Source organism: Cervus elaphus, chromosome 31 (assembly GCF_910594005.1).
Source record: "Cervus elaphus chromosome 31, mCerEla1.1, whole genome shotgun sequence".
Classification (NCBI taxonomy): domain Eukaryota; kingdom Metazoa; phylum Chordata; class Mammalia; order Artiodactyla; family Cervidae; genus Cervus; species Cervus elaphus.
This window is the reverse complement of record NC_057845.1, coordinates 8,886,779-8,909,433: the sequence shown is the minus strand read 5'-3', so window position 1 is coordinate 8,909,433 and position 22,655 is coordinate 8,886,779. Positions and strand designations below refer to the sequence as shown.

Below are 22,655 nucleotides of genomic sequence, written 5' to 3'. Positions count from 1 at the left end.
TCTGTATTTCTAGCTCTCTGTCAAAGTCTGGTGGGCTCTGCAACAGAGAAGTACAGTAAGATCTCCTATGGGTTTTAAAAGGCAGAGAGATTTGGGAAAAAATCTGTCACCCAGAGCAGATCGGTATAGCTGTGTGATGTGATAATCATCCTGGGCTTGAAGGCAGGTCGGGTATAGAAAGAGAGTGTAGGAAAGATGCCATTTCTGGAAACCAGGTGTTAAAAAAGGAAGCTACACATCTTCTGGGGCTTCCCTGGTGGCTTAGCAGTAAAGAATGCGCCTGCAATGCAGAAGATGTGGATTTGATCCCTGAGTGGGGAAGATCCCCTGGAGAAGGAAATGGCAACCCACTCCAGGTTCTTCCCTAGGAGAATCCCAGGGGCAGAGGAGTCTAGTAGGCTATAGTCCAGGGGGGTGCAAAGAGTCGGACATGACTTAGTGACTAAACAACAATAACAACACATCTTTTAACAATTCTTCTTTTCTCCTTCAGACAGAAATCATGAGCAAAACCTAAGTCAGGAAGAGCACAATTTGTTCAGGAAATTCTTAAACTTTCTTCAACTGGAGCAGAGGTCTGAACTGTGGAAGAGTAACCTGACATTTACTAAGCCCCTCTCTGAGCTGGGCGTTTTGCTGGGGTCTTGTGTAGAAAGTTTGATTGCAGTTCAGTTCAGCCGCTCGCTTTGTTTTAGATAGCAATAAATTAGCATTACCAAGTCAATCTTCAGAGTGCAATGAAAGAATTTGTTTTGATCAGAAGTAGCAGAGTGTCAAGAATTCTTGAGCAAGGGAGTAATATGATGAAAATGGTAAGTGTTCAGTTGAAATAGCCTGGAATGTGAGGATATGAGAGAATGGAAGAGGCTTCTTACCATGGCACACAGATAAAGTGGTGAAAGCCTGGATTAGAGAATGGGATGGGATGACTGAATTCAGAGTACATTTTGAAGGAAGGGTTGGAAAGACTTGGTGACAGACTGGCCTTGGAGATGGGGAATTGATCACTGATAGCAAAATGAGCCACAAGTCTCCAAAAAGACTATGGACCTCCAAGGAGTTAAATAAAGGAAGTGCATTTTTAGGGGAAAAAATAAATACCTTTTAAAATACAATCTCCATTTCTAGCCTAACATTAGAATGCTTTATTAAGTAACATTTAGCTAACCATAACTCTCAGAGGCAGCAAGGCTTGTCTTTCTTTTTTTCTTTTTTTTTAAAGAATATATTTTATTGGAACGTCCCTGGCAGTCCAGTGGTTAAGACTTTGTCTTCTAATGCAGGAGGTGCGGGTTTAATCCCTGGTCAGGGAGCTAAGATCTGACATGGCTCTGGGCCAAAAAACCTAAGTCATAAAACAGAAGCAATACTGCAACAAATTCAATAAAGACTTTAAAAATGGTCCACATCAAAAAAAATCTTTAAAAAATTTAATTTTAATTTATTTATTTGACTGTGCTATGTGGCTTTGTAGGATCTAGGAATCTCAGTTCCCAGACCAGGGATCAAACCTTGATCTTGTACAGTGAAAGCTTGGAGTCCTAACCACTGGACTACAAGGAAATTCCCAGCAATGCTTGTCTTTAATAAACCAATAATATAACTTGTATTGCCTCCAAACTTCGAATTCCGAGAGTTGACTTTCTAAACAGGGACTTTCACGGAGTCAGTTTTCCTCAACAGAAAATGTGCAGAAGAGAAATATGGATCACATCTCTTAGGTTATTAGGGAGAATAACCTGGCCCTTCTCCAATTAGAATTTAGAGTCTAATGGACTTGAGGATTTGATGTTAATTACTTGAGAATTTTCCTTATCTTCAGTGGAGCCAAAATCTGGCACACTGTTGAAAAAATCTAGGCCTTGGCTTTAAAAAAAAATTTCTTATTATTATAGTCAGAGATACTTACTATTTAGAGTCAGAGATATAAGCCCAAGCTCATAGCTTTCAACATTTAAAAAAAAAAATCTGGGTATGATTTCATTAGAAGACATTTAGTTAAAAAAATCAAGACTCACTCTGTTTATGTAAACTGTTTTTTCCCCACAATCGGGTGTTTTGTATGGCAGTGGGAATTAGGTGGAGTAGCTGAAACAACTATCCTTGACTCCAGTTTAACCGCATATTATATGAATGTCTCTTTAGAAGCAAGATTCACACCTGCAAAGCTAGCTCTCAGCAAAACTGATACAGGTGAAGTGCCTCTTGCCACTGTTTCCTTCCTTTGGCTTTTTCTACCTGTGGTACCTTTTGGTGGTGTTTCTCTCTTCCTCCGCAGGGTCCCAAAGTTTCCGTGCTCCCTTCCCTTCACATTTCAATCCTTGTTTTCAGGAAAGACTCTGGAAAACCTCATTCAGAAGCTAAGCAATAAGTAAACGTCAAGACTGACGCTTTTATCTCTCTCGGTGTGTTTGTGCGTATCCATGGGGGAATCAGTAGGAAGCCTAAGGATCAAGTTCCCACGGGAATTCTACCAGCCAGCTTGGTAAGGGTGGCATTTGAGGACGTGGGCATTTTCCTGAGTCACATTCTGTCCCACTTCTGACCTTACTTTGAGTTCATCTCTGCATGAACGGACAACAATCAGCTGAAAACCACTCAAGCTCTTAGAAGCGGGGGCATGATCTCCTGTATTTATATCCTTTACGGCAGCAGTCCACAAGCTTTTTGGCACCAGGGACCGTTTCGTGGAAGACGATATTTCTACGGAAGGAGGGGTAGGTTTTGGGGTGATTCATGCACATTACATTTATTGTACACTTTATTTCTGTTATTATTATAGTAGTTCCACCTCAGATCATGACGTTTTGGATCCCATGTGTTAGGGATCCCTGATCTATAGAGCACAGAGTAGGGAGCCCTAGTAGAACTTAATAAATACTATAAAATCTATAATACCATATCTATAACCCCTTGGAGTTCGTTCTTCTGATACCAGGGGAAGAGTTTTTGAGACACAGCTGGATTTATTGGTTGGAATCTGTTGCTGAAGGCTGTAAAGGAAAGATCAGAATGGAAATGAATGCTTATGGAGTTCCTGGGTGCTTTTGCTTGTACTATCTCATCAATTTAGTTCAAGTGACAACTCTACTGAAAAGATGTTATTATACCCATTTTACAGAAGTGGAAATGTTGGCTAAGGAAGGTTAAATAACTTGTGGAGGCGCTAGTAGTAAAGAAATCACCTGCTGATGCAGCAGACAGAAGAGACACGTGTTTGATCCCTGGGTCGGGAAGATCCCCTGCCGGAGAACGTGGCAACCCACTCCTGTATTCTTGCCTGGAGAATCCCATGGACTCCCATGGAGAATCCCATGTAGAGGAGCCTAGCGGGCTACAGTTCATGGGGTCTCAAAGAGTTGGACATGACTGACGTGACTTAGCACACAGACACTCTAATCAAGCAGCTGATATAAATAATGGGAAGGGAGTCAAAGCCAGGCCCTTGGGGTTAATTTTACTTTATTACCCATTTAGAGGTAGGGTCCAAGTGGCACAGTGGTAAAGCATTTGCCTGCCAATGCAGGAGACGCAAGAGACGAGGGTTCAATCGCTGGGTTGGGAAGATCCCCTGGAGGAGGAAATGGCAAACCGCTCCGGTATTCTTGGCTGGAAAATTCCATGGACAGAGGAACCTGGCCGGTTACAGTCCATGGGGTCGCAAGGAGTCAGACACGACTGAGCACAAGCAAGTAAAGAAGGGATCTGAGTGATAAAAGAATGAATGTTCCTTTCAGCAAATGTCTTCCCTAGTGGTCCTGGGAAATGATGAAGGAAAGTTAGTTCTGATACGTTTTCATAGAGTGGGAAAGAAGAAAGGGAGAGGTAAATTTTACTTAGTGGTGTGCTGAGAAATAAATATATTTCCAAAGGGCTCCTGAAACACATGTTTCTGAGTGACTGACTATGTTTCTAAGCTGAAAGTGAAAGTCAAGTCACTCAGTTGTGTCCGACTCTTTACGACCCCACTGACTGTAGCCCACCAGGCTCCTCTGTCCATGGGATTTTTCAGGCAAGAGTACTGGAGTGGGTTGCCATTTCCTTCTCCAGGGGATCTTCCCGACCCAGGGATCGAACCTGTGTCTCCAGCATTGCAGACAGAAGCTTTACTGTCTGAGCCACCACGGAAGCCTGTTTCTAAGTTAAATAAGTCCAAAAATTCTTACAAAAGGATAAATCAATAAGCTTCACAAAATGATAGCTACAGTAATAGTGACTAGATGAGTGTTTCATAGAAACATAAAATCTGTGTTTAAACTTAATCAGGTCTCTCCATGCAGAGAAATATCACTCAGTCTATTTGATATATGATCTTGTTTGCCTGATAGTTTTAGGTACTGGTTAAGGTAACATGGTGATTTTTACTAATTGACAACCTACTAGGTATCATACCAATATCATACCAATATGATACAAAGGTATCATACCTTTGTCCATATCCATATCTCTAGTCCTAATTTTATGGGCCCTGAAAATTCAATGTGTATTAAAGCAGTCTCATCTCTAATGTTTAATAGGTAGAAAACAAAGTTTAAAAAAAGGATGAAGTGTTTCAAAATGATATGATGCTCTAACAAGAACCACGCTATCTATAAATCTTAAAATAGGTTCTTGATGTATTAGTAATGTGAGTTGGCCGCCCTATGTCATTTATTTATTTCTAAAAATAATGTGAATCTTTATTTAGCTTTCAAATGAAAGTACTCAAAAGACTTTTCATGTCTAAGTTAAAAATTTTTTTAAACATTATTTTATATAATGTTTGCTTTGATATGGAAGTAAAGAGAAACCCTTTTAAAATTCAGATTTGAATGAAGAGATTAAACCTTAAAGACCTGAAGTTATGGCCACAACAGGGAAATCTTTAACTTGGCATCAGTTCAGTTCAGTTCAGTTCAGTCGTTCAGTCTTGCCCGACTCTTTGCGACCCCATCAATCGCAGCACGCCAGGCCTCCCTGTCCATCACCAACTCCCGGAGTTTACTCAAGCTCATGTCCATTGAGTCGGTGATGCCATCCAGCCATCTCATCCTCTGTCATCCCCTTCTCCTCCTGCCCCCAATCCCTCCCAGCATCAGGGTCTTTTCCAATGAGTCAACTCTTCGAATGAGGTGGCCAAAGTATTGGAGTTTCAGCTTCAGCATCAGTCCTTCCAATGAACACCCAGGACTGATCTCCTTTAGGATGGACTGGTTGGATCTCCTTGCAGTCCAAGGGACTCTCAAGAATCTTCTCCAACACCACAGTTCAAAAACATCAATTCTTCTGCACTCAGCTATCTTCACAGTCCAACTCTCACATCTATACATGACCACTAGAAAAACCATAGCCTTGACTAGATGGACCTTTGTTGGCAAAGTAATGTCTCTGCTTTTTAATATGCTATTTGGGTTGGCCATAACTTTCCTTCCAAGGAGTAGGTGTCTTTTAATTTCATGGCTGCAATCACCATCTGCAGTGATTTTGGAGCCCCCCAAAATAAATTCTGACAATGTTTCCACTGTTTCCCCATCTATTTCCCATGAGGTGATGGGACCAGATGCCATGATCTTAGTTTTCTGAATGTTGAGCTTTAAGCAAACTTTTTCACTTTCCTCTTTCATCAAGAGGCTCTTTAGTTCTTTCACTTTCTGCCATAAGGGTGGTGTCATCTGCATATCTGAGGTTATTGATATTTCTCCTGGCAATCTTGATTCCAGCTTGTGCTTCTTCCAGCCCAGCATTTCTCATGATGTACTCTGCATATAAGTTAAATGAGCAGGGTGACAATATACAGCCTTGACGTACTCCTTTTCCTATACGGAACCAGTCTGTTGTTCCATGTCCAGTTCTAACTGTTGCTTCCTGACCTGCATATAGGTTTCTTAAGAGGCAGGTCAGGTGGTCTGGTATCCGCATCTCTGAGAATTTTCCACAGTTTATTGTGATCCACACAGTCAAGGCTTTGGCATAGTCAATAAAGCAGAAATAGATGTTTTTCTGGAACTCTCTTGCTTTTTCGATGATCCAGTGGATGTTGGCAATTTGATCTCTGGTTCCTTTGTCTTTTCTAAAACCAGCTTGAACATCTGTAAGTTCACGGTTCATGTTTTGCTGAATCCTGGCTTGGAAAATTTTGAGCATTACCTTACTAGTGTGTGAGATGAATGCAATGGTGTGGTAGTTTGGCATTCTTTGGCATTGCTTTTCTTTGGGATTGGAATAGGGTGAGTTAAATTACATAGAGTACTGAATTACTCTAATTCAGTAATTAGAGTCAGTGATCTTGATCTTATCTGTTCTCTTTGGATTATTCAGATGATGAAGATAATACCCTTAATCCCTACCATTATACATATACTCACACATGCCAGCACACACACACACACACACACACACACACACACACACACACACATACCCTTTCTCTACCGTTACAACTTTGGCTGAGTTTATGGTGAAAAGATGATTATATTAAGCATTCATTATTACTACTGATTATTTCCTAGGTGCTAGGCTTTAGGCTAAATGATTGACATATAAATTCCTTTACTAATAAATTTCTGAGACAGAGAATGTCACACCCATCTTGCAGAGAAGAAAACTGAATCTCCAAGAGATGTTGATCTTCCACTCTCACCACATAAAGAGTGGCCAACTCGAGATTCAAATGCAGGTCTGTCTATCATACCAAGTGGCCCTGACCCGTGTCCTTAGTGGTTAGGAGTCTTCACAGGCAAACAGTAATCAGGAAAGGTTCTGGATGAGCCTCTGCATTGTGGCTACCACCCAAACTCTTGCCTCTCTAGTATCAACTTGCCCCTGGTATATCTTGAAACATAGTCTCCTGGGCACCAGCACCAGGGGTTGTCCTGTAGGCAGGACAACAATTTGTGGAGGCACAGTGCAAAAATTCTGGGGCTCTTTGTTCAAAAATTACTAAGAATTTCAAGACAGCGTACCCAGATCATTAAGCCAAGTGTGAACCGCCTGGGCGAAGGGCAATTGCGATTGTGCGGGTGCATTCCCAGGAAGCCGGCTCTGACTGCCGGACGTGTAGACTCATTGAATGGATTCTATGCCAGCTGTCTCTCAGCTTCTTGGTTGGGGAGTGGAGTGAGGCTTGGGAATGTTCTCTGAACGTGACTTCTTCCTCTCCTGATGTCATCTTCTCTGGGTGGAAAGCTATACTTGTTTTACCAAGGATTTAGAGTTTGGAAGCCTACATAGACTTAGTTGTATGTAGGATTGAGGACACAGGGGTTGGGGGGTAGGGGGAGATGGTTGACTCCAGAATCCAGTCAAGATGTTGTCTAGAGCAGTTGTTCTCAAACACTGGTTCATAGACATGGTTTGGTTTTGATGAAGTTTTCCTAACTGATGTTAAACAAAGGAAATAAGAACATAGTGTGTGTGTACGATTATGTGTGTCTATAAAGCTCAATTTATCCAATGTTATTGTTGTCATGGGGCTTCCATGGTGGCTCAGATGATAAGGAACCTGCCTACAATGAGGAGGCCTGGGTTCCATCCCTGGGTTGGGAAGGTCCCCAGAGGAGCCTGGTGGGCTACAGTCCACGGGGTCACAGAGTCAGACACAGCTGAGTGATACACAGACAACACACACACGAGGGCATGATTCCCAGTGTTTTGGGGAATGTGTTCCTGGCTCATGAAGTACAAATGTATGGGAAACTGCGGAGCAGAAGGTGGAGAAGCGCAGGGCAGAGGAGAGGAGCCCTGGGCGGGGTGACGCCACTTATGAGACTCCTTTCCCTTCTTGGGGCCCTTTGTCTCCAGCTCTGCTCTGAGAATCTGGGACCAGATGATTGCCCAGTCCCTTCCAGCTGCAGCATTCTCTGAGAGCTCTGGCCGCATAACTCTAATTACTAAATATCAGCGAGGATTTGGGTTACAGACCCAATGGGTCTTGCTTATTCCATTCATGGAGAAACCCAGAGTAGACAATTTAAGGAAATCTGAAACAGAATAACCACCGAAGCAATCCAACAGCTGCTAAATAGATGCTTAGACAAGCCCATCATAAAATGTACTATGGTATGTCATAATGGTTGGGATACCAATCAGAAAGTTCTATCTTAAGTACCATTGACTTAGTCACATTGTGTTTGCAAAACAGGCAGTGAACATCTGTTTATTAAAAAAAAAAAATGCCTCTTTCATTCTTTCCTTTATCTTTCATCCTTTTATAAATTCCTGGGGATACATTTAGCTCGATCCATCAAGCCCATAGTGCCATTTTGAAGAGGAAGCCTATGAATTATTTTCTCAGTGCATTAAAAATGTGATAAAGTGATGTACCAGTTGAGCAGAGAAGCTCAGTCCCTGCCTTGAATGTAATAGGTACTCAATAAATATTTGGTAAATAAATACATTTTAGAAGATGTACTTGCATTCTGATTTTTATCACATTATAAACATATCTAGCAGCTACTCTCCTTTATTTTTTTTTTTTAACAAAAGCCAAATTTGCCAACGGGGTGTCTTACATAGCTACTGTACACTCTACTTTGTGCTTCTGGAATTGTCAAAACAAACCTAACTGCACTTAGGAACTCCGATCTGATATCACTGTCAAAATGTTTTACAATGATTTGGCCAAATGTTTGTGGAACAGCTGTGCTGCTAGTCTGCCTGAGTCATTTTTCTTCTTTCATTTTGGCCCGATCCAGTGATTCATTATTCTGCTTTTAGAATATTTGCCTATTTTTAAAACCAGTCAGAGAAGGCAGCCACTGTTTAAAAGTAAACACACCACACATCAACTTGGAGCAGCTTTGTAAGCAGCTTTGCAAGCCCTGAAATTTCTGGCTGGCAGGGATGCCAGCTAAACCAGATGGCATCAGGCATTGAAATACAGGACTGGCTTTCAAACACGGTCAATTCCTTACATCTGTCTTTGCTTTTCTTGTTTCTGCTGTCATTTCCTGCTTGGATTAATCCAGCCCGATCCATTCCTTAACAAAAATCTTGCCTTTATTTTCTAAAATATTTTTTATGTGTTTATTTCTATGTCAATCAATCAGACTTTTTTTTTTTCCCCCAACTCTAGGACTCAATCTTAAGCCTTTTCTTGTCTGCAAAATTGTCAACTTGGTTCCATATATGTGCTTCTATCATATATGGTGTATCAATAATGAAAGATTTTTATAATGGGCTTTATTAATCCTGAGTCACACCAGATATTTGCTATTTATTATAGTAATAAAGATGAATAATTCCCCTCTCCCCTTTTTATAGTTAAGCAGGAAGGAGCGTGACTTCACAGGAGCAAGGTGGATTAAGTCCCAGGAAGCCTTGAGTTCCATTCCTGGGTTGTCTTTTAGAATTCTAGAATGCACTGTCTGCTCTAGTATGTCATAGGAGTGGTTTCTCCTCCTAACAAGTGCCTGCTCATCTATGACTATTAGTTGGGGTGCCAAAGAAGAATACTTTGGTTCCCATTTACCCATGCCAAACAGTGTTGCTGGCCTTGAGCTCAATGAGCCGAAATAGTCATGATTTGGGTTCTTGCTGATGTTTAATCTCTCTGCAGGGCTTCCCTGGTGGCTCAGAGAGTAAAGAATCTGCTTGAGGTGCAGGAGGCCTGGGTTCGCTCCCCGGGTTGGGAAGATCCCCTGGAGAAGGGAATGGCAACCCACTCCAGTGTTCTTGCCTGGAGAATCCCATGGACAGAGGAGCCTGGTGGGCTACAGTCTGTGGGATCGCAAACAGCCGAACATGACTGAGTGACTAACACTTTCCTCTTTGAGTTATGAATGTTTTACTGGAGTAAATTTAAATGCACCTTAAACCAAAATCTGTTTTACAAACTATAGGTTTTATAATAAAGGCTACCTCCAAAGAGTCAATAGAAACAAGGACTATTTCTTTTTTAAAAAAAAATCCTGTTTTTTGTCCAGTTCTTTGCAAATGTTGAGATGGATTGAAAAAGTCACAAAATATTGGGCAGAAGTTGTCACTTCTGAGTAGGAAGAGTCCATTCCAAGGACCAGGGGGCTGACTGTCCTCATTTCATGGTGAGACGGCCCTCCAGCCTGCAGCGAGGGTCTTGGGAAGAAGGTCCCCCCGCATTTGTACTTGCTCTCTGAAGCTGCATAGCGTCAGTGGACCTGGGGGCATTGTCTGGTAGGTACAGGCGCAGATGAATTCACCATTGGGACCGAACTGTTATTGTCTGAGGCCACTCTTAAGTGGGGGTATTGTTACACTTCTGTTGTTGTTTATACTACCCTTGGCTAAAATGTACCAGATGCTCTTGAGGCATTTGGCAGGGATGAATCCTGTCCTTGTTTGAATTATCTTTCTGGTGATAATCTTTGGTGCCTTGGAAGAAATGTAATCCCTCAGAAACTGGGAACTCTTTGTCTGGAAGAAAGTGAAAGTCACTCTTTGCGTCTGACTCTTTGTGACGCCTTGGACTACACAGTCCATGGAATTCTCCTGGCCAGAATACTAGAGTGAGTAGCCTTTCCCTTTCCCTTCTCCAGAGGATCCTCCCAATCCAGGGATCAAACCCAAGTATCCAGCTGGATTCTTTACTAGCTGAGCTACATGGGAAGCCCACACTCTTTGTCTACTGCGTTTTATTTGATTGTGTTGTCAACAAGTGGATAGAGGATGCTGCCTTCTGCATTGTGTATGGACCATATCCCTTCTCGAGTTTCAAATAGAACTTCAAAAGTTTTTATAAATGAATTTTGTTATGGTAGTGAGAACATAAAAAAAACCCCAGGATCTTTCTTTCTTATAATTTAAAATAGTTTTGGCTTTTCAGTTATTCGTTTAGCCTGTATTTCATCTTATTCTCATAGTCATACCTGGGTTAGGTGTGGTCAGCAGCAAGAGGACTGGAAATGAATGGTGAGTGGACCCACAGGGCCAGAGATACAGAGGTTCTGCTGACGAGAGGGCTGTCCTTTCATACCATGGCTAAAGGTCAGAAGTATGTTCTTTTTAAAAAAAAAAAAATCTCTAAAGACAGTCTTTATTAATGCTAAAATTGCTTTGTTAAGGCTCATCTGGAACCACTACACTTCTATCTTTTTTAAAAAATATATTTTTCTGTTCCGAATTTTCTCATTTTTTGTTCGTTTATATTTTATGTATTAATTATTTTTGTCCACACCTTGAGGCTTGTGGGATCTTAGTTCTCTGACAAGGAATTGAACCTGCACCCCCTGCATTGGAAGCTTGGAGTCTTAGCCACTGGACTGCCAGGGAAGTCCCCCATAGTTCTGTCTTTATCTGTACAGAATAATAGAATGAACACCAGCAGCTACTCACTACTCTAGATCCCATAACTCTTTTAAACTTCCTAGTGAGCGTCAAAATGCTCTATTTCAAGATCATATTGTTCTTGAGAAGCACTTTCTTCTGACTATATGCACAGCTTTTCTTACCATGTGAATGCAACTGGCATGAATTCTTTCAGAAATTCTGCTGTAGAAAACCTGTCCTCTTGCCCAGTGATTGCCTTAGTACAATTCCCATAGTCTTTTTGTCTAAGGAGGTCAGCCTTATTGCTATGGCAAGGATAGCAGCAGCAGATTCTTGAAGAGATTGGGGTAAACCTCTCAGGTTTCCTCTGATGCTTCTGTGGACCGCTTCTTTTGATCCAGCAGCACCTGCCTATTTTAGTTTTTGGCTGTACTGAGTCTTCCTTGGGGCGCTTGGGTTTTCTCTGGTTGTGCTAGAAATGTGGGCTTCCTCATTGTGTCATGGGCTTAGTTGTCCCCTTTGGCATGTGGGGTTTGACCAGGGTTTGAACCCACGTCCCCTGCGTTGGGAGGTGGATTCTCAGCACGGGGCCACTGGGGAGGTCCCAACACCTGCTATTGCTGCCAGCCAGGGAGGGCAGCTGAGGACAGAGCTGCGGGCTCTCCTGCATCAGGGCAGCGGGTTGGACGTCAGGTTGGCATTGCTGCTCTGGGAAGAAACGCCCTGATTGGGTGGCCGCCTGTAACCTAGACGACGGAGCTCTGGTCACCTGCCTGGCAGTGGTGGTTTGTGGTAAGGGCGGAGGGCAAACCCATCAAAGCTGGCCGCCCTTGGAGTCTTTCAGGGCAGAAGAGTAACACTTCTCTTTTTCACTCACACGTTCTTCTGTTCTATTGAGGTTGTCCTGGCCACCTCATTATCACCTTGTTAAATAAAGCACTTTCCTGCATATCATATTTTTTGGTTTTGGCTAACGTTGAAAGACAAGCAGTGTTTCTTCACTGGGGAACTACCAGACTGAGCATTTAACGATTCTGCTTGCAAAATTTTGGGACAGAGAGAGCACAGTGTACCAAAAATGAGCAAAATTGCCTTCTGCATTCTTTCTGTCCCTAACTGATGTATACAGGTCCAAAGATGGCAAGAGCAGGACAACTCTCCCCAGAGAAAGGGCTCTCATGGTGAAGAATTTTTATTTTCATGTTTTAGATGATACACCACCGGAAGATGCCATTCCTCTGGCCTTTCCAGAATTAGAGCAGCAACTACAGGTAAGCGTTTTTCTATAGAGTCTTTCACTTTTCCTCTTTAGTTTCATAAAATACAGTGAATGGAAAAGTCATCTAATTGGGAAAGACTGATTTGTAGACAGAGTGGAGATTTCACATCATCAACGTCTTAATTTCTAGGACTCCATGGTCATGAACTCTCAGGTAATGTCCCTGTCTGTTTATCTGGCTATCACATAAGAATATTAAGAACTCAGGGTATAAACAAGTTCCTACATTAAAAAAAAATTATTTATTTGAACTGAATGATAATTGCTTTACAATGTTGGTTTCATTTCGGCCATATATCAGCATGAGTTAGCCATAGGTGTACATATGTCCCCTCCCTCGCGAACCTCCCTCTCACCTCCCACCCTTTCCCACCCCCTAAGTTGTTATAGCAAGCTCCTCCTTTGAAGGAGTTTTGGAGCGTGGGGATGGTCTGGTCCCTGTTCTCCTTGCCTGTGGATGTTTCTGGGCCATTGCAGTTTTGGCCCATGGTGGGTTGGTGATTTAGTGATAAACTATAAGGGAGACTTGCCATGTGTGGCAAGAGTCAGAATAATCTTCCTTTCTCTACTCCACTCTTATCCCCTCCCCAGTTCTCTGAGAATTCTTAATAGAATGTAATTATTTTAAGTTAAATCTTCTGAATATGTACTTAGGGAAAACCCTAATGAACTTTTTGGCCACCCTGATATTTTGTATGCATAATTTATGAATGATCTATCAAAGATATCCTGTTTTAATACAGCAGAATTATTTGGAAGGAGCTAATTTATGACACATTAATTTTCTTCAGATGATGTATAATGATTTCAGAAAGATGACTTTAGGAAGAGGTTCTGCTGAAAATACTGGATACTGGCCTTGGGTCAGATGTTCTCTTGAGTACTTCACTTTGCAGTCACATTTAGACCAGTCTAGTAGGGGTCTTGAATCCCATTACAGATATTTGTTTAGTCACCACTTTTTTTCTCTAAATACCAATTCTGAAATCTTTCACGGGGGGAGGGGGTCTACCACCTCCAGTTAGTTCCCAGCTGATGTTTCTTCTTGACTTATACTGGGTAGTTTTCCCACGTGTGGATGTCCCTGGTATCCTATTATCTTTTGAATTTGGGACTCCTGGACCAGAACAGCCCTTGACAGAGGTGGGAAGAACCAAGAATGAGCCCTGTGCAACCCGAGATAGGGTCCTTTTTTTGTAATCTGGAAGCACCTAGGTTGGGTCTGAAGAGTGGTGCTCCACTGCTGGGGTGGTCCCCTGAAAATGTACCCAACGTTGGTATATGTTGACTAGACGTGGTGCTGACCCAACAAGTGTTGACCCAACATGGGTCAACATCAGGTGTGATCAGACCTCCTGGAGGAGCCCTTACCTCATCTCTGCACAGTCCTGGGCATCATCCCAGCCCTCCGATAGGAAGCCTGCCAACAGAGCCATATCAATGATGTGGAGATTACTGAAGGTGGTCCAGGAGTTGGGAGGTTATGACCACAGAGCTGTCAAAAGACAGCTCCTTTCTCCTCTAAAATGTCTTCTGCAGCTGTGACCTACAGTGCCTCCTTCCTCTCCCATCCCCGTGTGGGGTCTTCATCCCAGCTCTCCTGATTCCTGAGATATAACCACACCCCCAACCTCTCTTCTCATCGTGGAGGACAACTCAGCCGTTCCTCTGCTTTCCAGTCTGGCTTGCTCACATGACATACAACCTCCCTTGCTTAGGCTCTGTCCTTCCGGAGGCCTATGTATGTGCTACTCCTGGTGTAGTTGGGATTGCAAAATAATAACTCTATTTTTTTTCCCAGTCACAACTTTTCTCCTTTATTTTACTGTTACCTCAAAGCTATTTTATTATCATAGGAGACAGCTGAAATTAAGGAGTTAACATGTTTTGAAAATAAAAGTGAATGTGTGTTCAGATTCTTATTCACCCATCAATAGTGTGGATCGTGAATTCTACTTTTTTGTATCGACAATTTTTTTTCCTTTGGGAACATTAATGGTCTTCCCTGACTCGTGGATCATTCTTCACAGGATTCATAGCACCTCTGGAAGTTATCCAGATAATTCTTCTGTTAAAGTATTGCAAGATGCATTTGAATTTTATAGCTTTAATCCCATTGACATGTATTAGAAATTAAGTCTATTTAGTTATTTAATCCAGTGAGATTATTTCATCTTCATTGAGCCTTAATGAATTAGTCAGTTGGGAGGCTGATTTCTGCTTCAGGGGTTATGATACCCCCAACTTTCCCACCCTAAAATATAGCATTCTTTTTCTTTTTTTTTTTTTTTAAGAGTTTTTGATGTGGAACATTTTAAAAGTCTTTACTGGATTTATTATAATATTGCTTCTGTTTTATATTTTGTTTCTTTGGCCATGAGGCATGCAAGATCTTAGCTCCCTGACCAGGGTTCAAACCCACATGACCTGCATTGGAAGGCAAAGTCTTAACTACTGGACCATCAGGGAAGTCCCTATAGTATTGTTTTACCACTTCATGACTAGAGAGAACGTTTCCAGCAGTACAGCTGAAAACATTTAAGTGAGGGCTTGTTTTTTGGGTGAAGGATCTGATTGAGTTTGTTATAACATTTTGTTATAAACATTTACCATTAGTCAAGCCATTTGGTTAGGTTTGCCTCTAAGACTGTTGTCTGTTACCTTTATTGTATACTCTAGGGTATGAGTGACTAAAATATAAGAAGGTAGGGATTGAGAGGGGAAAGATAACACAAAGCTATATCTAAAAGCAGATTCTTATTTCCATGCTTAGCATAAGCATATAAATTTAAGCCACTCTGCAGCATAAAGTCTCTATATTGAAAGCAATAAAAATGCTTTATGTATGGAAGGAACCATCGATTCTGTGGAGTAGGCTGTCTTTACAGTCAGTTCCTTGTGCTTTCATCACATAATAATGGCTCTTGGAATTTTACCGACCATCATAATCCTCTACAGAAGAATAAAAGTTAGGTTACAGAGGTATATGAAGTGCTTTGTGGTTGTAACCGTTTGCTTGAGGATGAACTGATTCTTACTTATCTCCGAAAAAGTGTAAGTTAAAGTTTCTGACTCTTTGTGACGCTATGGACTGTAAACTGCCGGGCTCCTCTGTCCATGGAATTCTCCAGGCAACAACACTGAAGCAGATAGCATTTCCCGTCTTCAGGGGATCTTCCCAACCTAGCGATCTAACCCAGGCCTTCTGTACTGAAGGCAGATTCTTTATTATCTGAGCCACCAGAGAAGCCCTAGAGCCTTATAAATATGAAAAATAATTGATGCTAGTTGATGATTGCTAGCCCTACTCTCTGCATACCCTCACATTTAAATCCCACCCATGCATATTGAGTGTTACTTGGACAAGGGGTGTTTCCCCACAAATTATCTCATTTGATCCTTGCAACATTTGTGCAAGCTATTATGTCTCCGCTTTAAGGATGAAACATGTGAGTCAAATTTTGGTCTACATAAATTTGCTATTTCTGACTAGATCTCTGATTCTGAATCTAGGTAACATTTTTTTTCTTTTCAACTGTGGCGGAACCTATGGGCTGCTTAAATTACATTGATATGTGGAGAATGTTTGATTTGTGAGGTTGCTATACTGTGGTTATAGGACAGACTTGTAAAATCTGTTCTGACTTTCGGATGTCCATTACACACTCTTTCATGGTTTATAAAATGCAGCTATAAAGTATTTGGTAGTTACTCTACCACCAATTTGACCCCCAAGATTTTTCAGTTGCTTTGCCAAGAATCTGGACATGTTTGAGCATGTAATTCATGGTGCTTCTATTTTCACAGAAGCCAAAAAAAGCCTTGGGCAAGAATAGCAGTGACAAACATTTCTCTTGATGTCTCTATTAATGCGAAATGTTGGGCAAGAGACCTTGGGGGTAAGGTAGGTGTTAAAATGAGCAACTCTATATAGGCCTCAGCCCAGTGGCAGATGGTAGGTTGGTTCTATTTTGTGTGGATTCCTTTCCTGGAACTTCGTTTCTAAATTCTTCATGTCCATTAGGGGCAGTGTTTAGGCAGAGCTAGTTTAGACCATACTGTCAAAAGAAAGGAGGTTCAACTCTATATCCACTTGTAAGAATGAATGAAAAACAGGACTTTTCTTTAGGCCTCCGTTTCCTTTTATTTGAGGAAGAGGTCGTGACTGACCTCCCTCTCTTTTCTGAAGGATGGCACAATCCTTTAACAGTCCCAGGGTCTGGTCAGAACCAAATTTGTCTTATTAGTAAAAAATAACCACATGGTTATGTTTTGGAGATTGTAGTTTGACCTATGGAAGATCCAAAAGCTAAGCTTTGTGATCTTTATTACCCTGGGAAGATTATGCTTTTATAATCAGGTGGAGGACATGCCAACAACTAGATTGTAATAAACTTGGTAAGGGGAGTGACAGCGATTAGGATATGCACAGTGGCGTCGGGCTGACCTGAATTTGGATCATAGCTCCCCATCTACTAGTTTTGTAATTTGGGACATGTTATTTCCTTTCTGTAAATCTCACTTTTTTTTCAGTTTCTTTCTCTATTTTTGGCCATGCCATGGGACATGTGGGATCTTAGTTCCCTAACCAGGGATTGAACCCACGCCCCCTGCATTGGAAGCCCCAAGGTCTTAACTACTGGACTGCCAGGGAAGTCCCAAACCTCACTTTTTTGACTGCAAAGTAGAGACAATATCTCATATCATTGTGCAAATTAAATGAGATGACGAATAGATATAGCACAGTGCTTGGCAAAATAATTGCTCAATGTTAATTTCCTGCTTTAGTGAAATTGTTTATTGAATGAACTATTGAAGTACTAGTATCTTTATATGTGTAAAATGAAATGAGAGAAGCATCTCTTTGGATTTTTGAATTAGGAATGGAGATGCCCTCTTCTTTAAGATATTTGGAAAACAATGACTTTTTTTTTTTTTCAAACCAAATTGAGCAATAGCTTCAGTCCCTTCTAAAGTCCTCCCATCTAATCTGAGAAGGCAGTAACAGGTGTCTCTGCGGTACACATTGAGCTTGCTTTTTTCTCAGGCAGAGTTTGGTAAGTCCAGAAACTGATGTCACCTCCACAAATAACCAATTTCTTAGCCTTGGTTGTATACTATAGTGTCTTGTTATCCTAGCAGTCTCTCCTGAAACTTCTTTTAGGTCTTGCATCAGTGTATCACTTGCTGTCTGGGAAACAAAGATGGTATAAAATGGAGGGTGAGCATTCCAGGATTCTACTACACTGCTCTTGAACATCCAGCTAAAACACTAAAAAAAGTTCTGCCATTTCCTCTCTCACACATGTATTAAAAAGTATATTACAACTTGTTTTTTCTTGGCTGCTGTGACTACACAGAAAACATATATAGACAACTTGGAGCTTTACAATGATATTATTGTAATTATTATTTTATTTTTTTTAATTATTATTATTTTTTGAGCAGTCCAGTTTTTGGGATATGCATTCTTAGAAACATTTGGGACACTCAACTTATCTGTCCCTTTAATAAATGCTTATATTGATAGAATTGACTTAAAGATCCTTCATTCCCATATTATATATATAATATAATGTCATATTATACATAAATACAATTTTATATATGTGTAATGTAAAATTATATATGTATAGCAATATTATATAAAATTTTGTGTGTTTAATATAATATACAAATGATATAATATATTATATAATGTATAAGATAGGCAGTATAATTATTATTTAGTGATGACTTTGACCATGATGTAGATACTATGGAAATGTCAATTCTTAAAATATTAAGAAAAATATTTACAATTCCGAGATAAAAGAGTTTTCAAATATGGCAGTTAGTCCTGACTGTGGTTTTCCATTTAGTTTTAACAAATTACACTTGTTCATTTGGGGACATTGAAATGAGACACAAATTTAAACCAGACACCCCCCATGCTACCCCCAAAATAAAGATAACACCGAGAATCAAGGAATAAATAAGAAGTCTGCTCAGCAACTGTAGAATATTTAGTTCTCTAAATATATCCTCTGTGTGGGAAGCTGGGAGAGGAAAATTAAATTCTTACGTTTTTTAAGTGGATGGGGCCAGTAGTATTTGAAGAAGCCAAGCAGAAAACGGAAATGCTTAAGCTGGCTTTGCCCCTTGCGGAGAGATGCTTGGCTTGGTCCGTTCCCACGGGGCTCTTTCCAGAGGACAGAGTCCATTTCGGGAGGCGCTAGCTATAAAACGATGGATGGGATGGTGTGGCTCAAGCCAGCATTCTTGGACTAGGAGCCTGTGGTTTCTCTCTTACTTCATCTTGTTAAACTGGTCCTGATGATTGGGGTGGATACCAGAGATCGTACTGGTTCACTCACACTGCTGTGTAATTTAAAGCCCTTGCAGACTCTATCCTTAGGCAGCGGCAGGATGAGGGAGGGGATGGGGGTGAGGAGGAAGTGCCTTCTCCTGGGCTCTGACTTCATCCAAACCCCAATCTGTGTCTTGGGAAAGTGTGTTTCAACGTTGGCTTGAGACACTGTCAAGGGAAGGTCTTAATTTAACCTTCTTAGAACTGGCTGTGTTGTGAATAGACCAGATACCACATACTGAGTGTATCGGAAAAGTTGTTTCTGCAGTTTTGCAGAGTTTGTGCTCTAGGGCCTGAAGAATACTTTTATGCTTTCAGTTTCTTTTCTTTTTTAAATTTTTTCTTTTTTGCAAATGATTGTATACGTGGGATTTTTTTTTTCAAATTGTAAATCTTTTATTTTATATTGGGGTATTACTGATTGACAGTGTTGTGATAGTTTCAGGTGAACAACGAAGGGACTCAGCCGTACATACACATGTATCCATTCTCCCCCAAACTCTCCTCTCATCCAGGCTGGCACATAACATTGAGCAGAGTTCCCTGTGCTATACAATAAGTACTTGTTGGTTATCCATTTTGAATATAACAGTGTGTATGTGACCTTCCCAAAGTCCCTAACTCAAATAGGGTAACTTTGGCTTCCTTTTCTTTGAAATTCAATATTTCATTCTTTAAATAAGAACGTGCAATAAATGCATCCAAACCAAGGGAGAATTTAGGGTAACTGTGGAGAAAGGAAAATTTCTCTTCATGAAACGAAAAGAAATTCACTGTCAACATGGACTTTACTTATCGCTTGTTCACTCCTAGCACGGGAATATAAGTGTGAAAATCTCTTGATGGAGAATAGTCAAAATCAAGCAAAGAGAACTGAAATAAAAAAGAAAAGTGTTATAGGTAAATGAGAATTTACTGTATAGCACAGAGAAACATATTCAATATGTTGTAATAACCTATAATGGAAAAGAATCTGAAAAAGAATACATATATATATATATATATATATGTACACTTATATAACCAAATCACTTTGCTGTATACATCTGAAACAAACACAATGCTATAAATCAACTATACTTAAAATTTTTTTTAAATGTGTTAATTATTATTCCAAGAAATTAATAGCTGTTTTTCATCTGGTTACTACAGGCATTCTTTTACATTATTTTTTAGTTTTTTTTTTTTTTTTAGTGTGAGCACATGCTAAATAGTATCTTAAATCAACGTGTGACTGATTAATTCATGAGTGCCAATGTTTTAAATGTCACATGACGTAAGCCTACTAGTAGCTCCATTTTAAAATTGGAAACCTGATTCCTGTGCTTGAATTTTAGGAATCTATTTCCTCAGGCAAACACTTTATTCAGTGAACTCTGTTGGTTAAATATTGTCCTCTATTTTGAGGGCTTATAAGAAGTGAAGAGAGACTCTCACTTTTGGTGAAGACCTTACGGTTTGACACACACACACAAACCCACATTACATCATGAAACAGTGAGAGTGGGCTCCGTCATGCTGGACCACACTTCCCATTACTCTGTAGTTCTATTTTTTATATCAGGTAAATTCCTGCTGGGGTGAGAACAATATGTGCTTAGAAAACTCTTAGATTAGTTTCCTGAACTGGGGTGAGTGACCAATGATGTTAAATGCCTTTCCAGAGGCAGTGGGTCCTGCTGGCCAGAGGACACTTCCAGTTTGCCCAGCAACATGTGGGTTAGAGGCACACAGTTTCAAGTTATAAAGGGCTGGGAAATTTTAATTCCCTGGGGAGAAATTTGGGAAGGAGAGAAAGATAGGGTGTGAACAAAGTGAGTCTCAGGTGGGGAATCCTGCAAGCGATGCTTAGAAGATGGGCTGGGGCCAGCAGAAGGATCTAACGATACTTTATTTTTTTTTCCATTAACTTTTTAAAAACTTGTGGTAAAATCTCATAACATAAATATTATCATCTTAATCAGTTTTAAGGGTACAGTTCAGTAGTGTTAAGTATATTTGTATTATTGTGCAATCAATCATCAGAACATTTGCATCTTGCAAAACTGAAACTCTGTTCCCATTAACCAATAATTCCTCATTCACTCGCACTTGCCTCCACCAGCCCCCGGCAACTAAAAAGACAATTTTACAATATTGCGGTGGTTGTGCAATATCACTTCTTGCCTTGCTTAAAAAAAAAAAAATCTATTTTGCTCTTCAATGCTTTCATGCAAATTGGAAGAATGTGTATTGGTGCTGAATTACAAGTCAGGCTGGGTGAAGACAGAGCTCTTAGGGGGCAGGAGACTGAAGTGACCCTGGCCTCATTTTAGTCCCTGAAACACCGAACACTAAGTATTTTTGGCTTTTTTAAAAGTTGAGAAAAACTTCTTAATTGTGGGCAGTCTTGAAAATATTGTGATATATAGCATGGTCAGCCTGCTGAGAGCATGTGAGGATATTGAATATATCTTGAAATGCTCCCTTTCCTCATGTCCCTTTAGCAGTGATCACGCTACCAGTACATAAAAACATCTTCAAATTTCCCACAGTTAAAAAGTGCCAACAGGGACTTCCCTGGTGGCCTGGTGGTTAATACTTCGCCTTCTAGTGTAAGGGGATGCAAATTCAATCCCTGGTCAGGGAACTAGATCCCACATGCCTAGTGGCCAAAAAAACAAAACATAAAACAGAAGCAATCTCACAACAAACTCAATAAAGACTTTTTAAATGGTTCACATAGAAGAAAATCATTTAGAATGTACAATGGATTACCTGGTTCTGACTTAGCTGGGTTTTTTCCTTAAGGTTATGAGAAAGCAAGAAGACACTTGTATTTGAACAATTTAAAAATGAATCTAGGGACTTTTCTGGTGGCCCAATAGTTGAGACTCCTTGCTTCCAAAGCAGGGGGCACACTTTTGATCCCTGGTCAGGGAACTAAGATTCTACATGCCAGGCAATGCAGCCACAAAGTTAAAAAATAAATTAGTATAAAAAAAGCTTTTAGAAAAACAATGCCAATAAAAAAAGAAGTCATGAAAACCTTGCCCCCTTTAAAAAAAAGCATTTCGTGTTGGCACGCCAAGGGGGAAAACAGGCCTCTCGCCTCTTAAGAAAATTATTGTCTGTAATTTTCAGTGTTCCTTTTAAACTATAGCAGCGAAGGCCATTTCTTCCTTTCCTTGCATCTGTATCCTCTTCGGCATGCAAGCATGGAGTCCTAGAATTTTCTGGCTGTCTCATAGGTGGCTACGCTGAATTCATGGTGCAGGTACCCCCATGTGGCAGCTTATGGGCTGAGCTGAATATAGTTTATGAGTGTTCATAAGGGCAGGAAATAGGATGCGTTGAATCTTAGGGCTTTCCAGTAGGCAAATCCTTTAACAGGGCACAGGTGATTTAATAGCAACTTGGCAAGGGTACCCAGAGTAAATTGCTTTCATTATCCTTACTCTTACATCTGGTCATTTGCCAGTGTAGCAGGTGAAAATTGATAAGGGGGTGGTGATTTCTAGGACTAGAGGAGCCAGGAGTTCTGAATGCCTTTGGCGATGGCTTTATCTCCTGGAGTGAGTTGTACTGTAATACTCCTGGGCACTACTTTGCAATTTATTTCACTATAAAAAAGCATAATGATTCCAACAGGCTGGGTTTATGCTGTGAATGTGTTCATGGGGCAGTGGGGAAAGATACTACATAATAGAATTATTGGATGAACTTCCATAGATTAGAACACAACAGATGTTCCACATAAAGGTTAATTTCATCCACATCTAGTTTGAATTTTATTTCCTTTAGAAGATCTCTATTCAGAAGGCTTCA

At 40.6% G+C, this 22,655-nt stretch overlaps 1 protein-coding gene across 4 annotated transcripts in view; it reads left to right on the top strand.

The window, feature by feature from the left end:
* MAP3K7CL (MAP3K7 C-terminal like) overlaps positions 1 to 22,655 on the top strand; it is a 47,435-nt gene that overhangs the window by 6,097 nt on the left and 18,683 nt on the right. For all 4 annotated transcript variants that reach the window (XM_043893105.1, XM_043893104.1, XM_043893102.1 and 1 more), the window contains exon 4: positions 12,430 to 12,491. In XM_043893105.1, the coding sequence (XP_043749040.1) occupies positions 12,430 to 12,491 (62 nt within the window). The remainder of the gene's footprint in view (positions 1 to 12,429; positions 12,492 to 22,655) is intronic.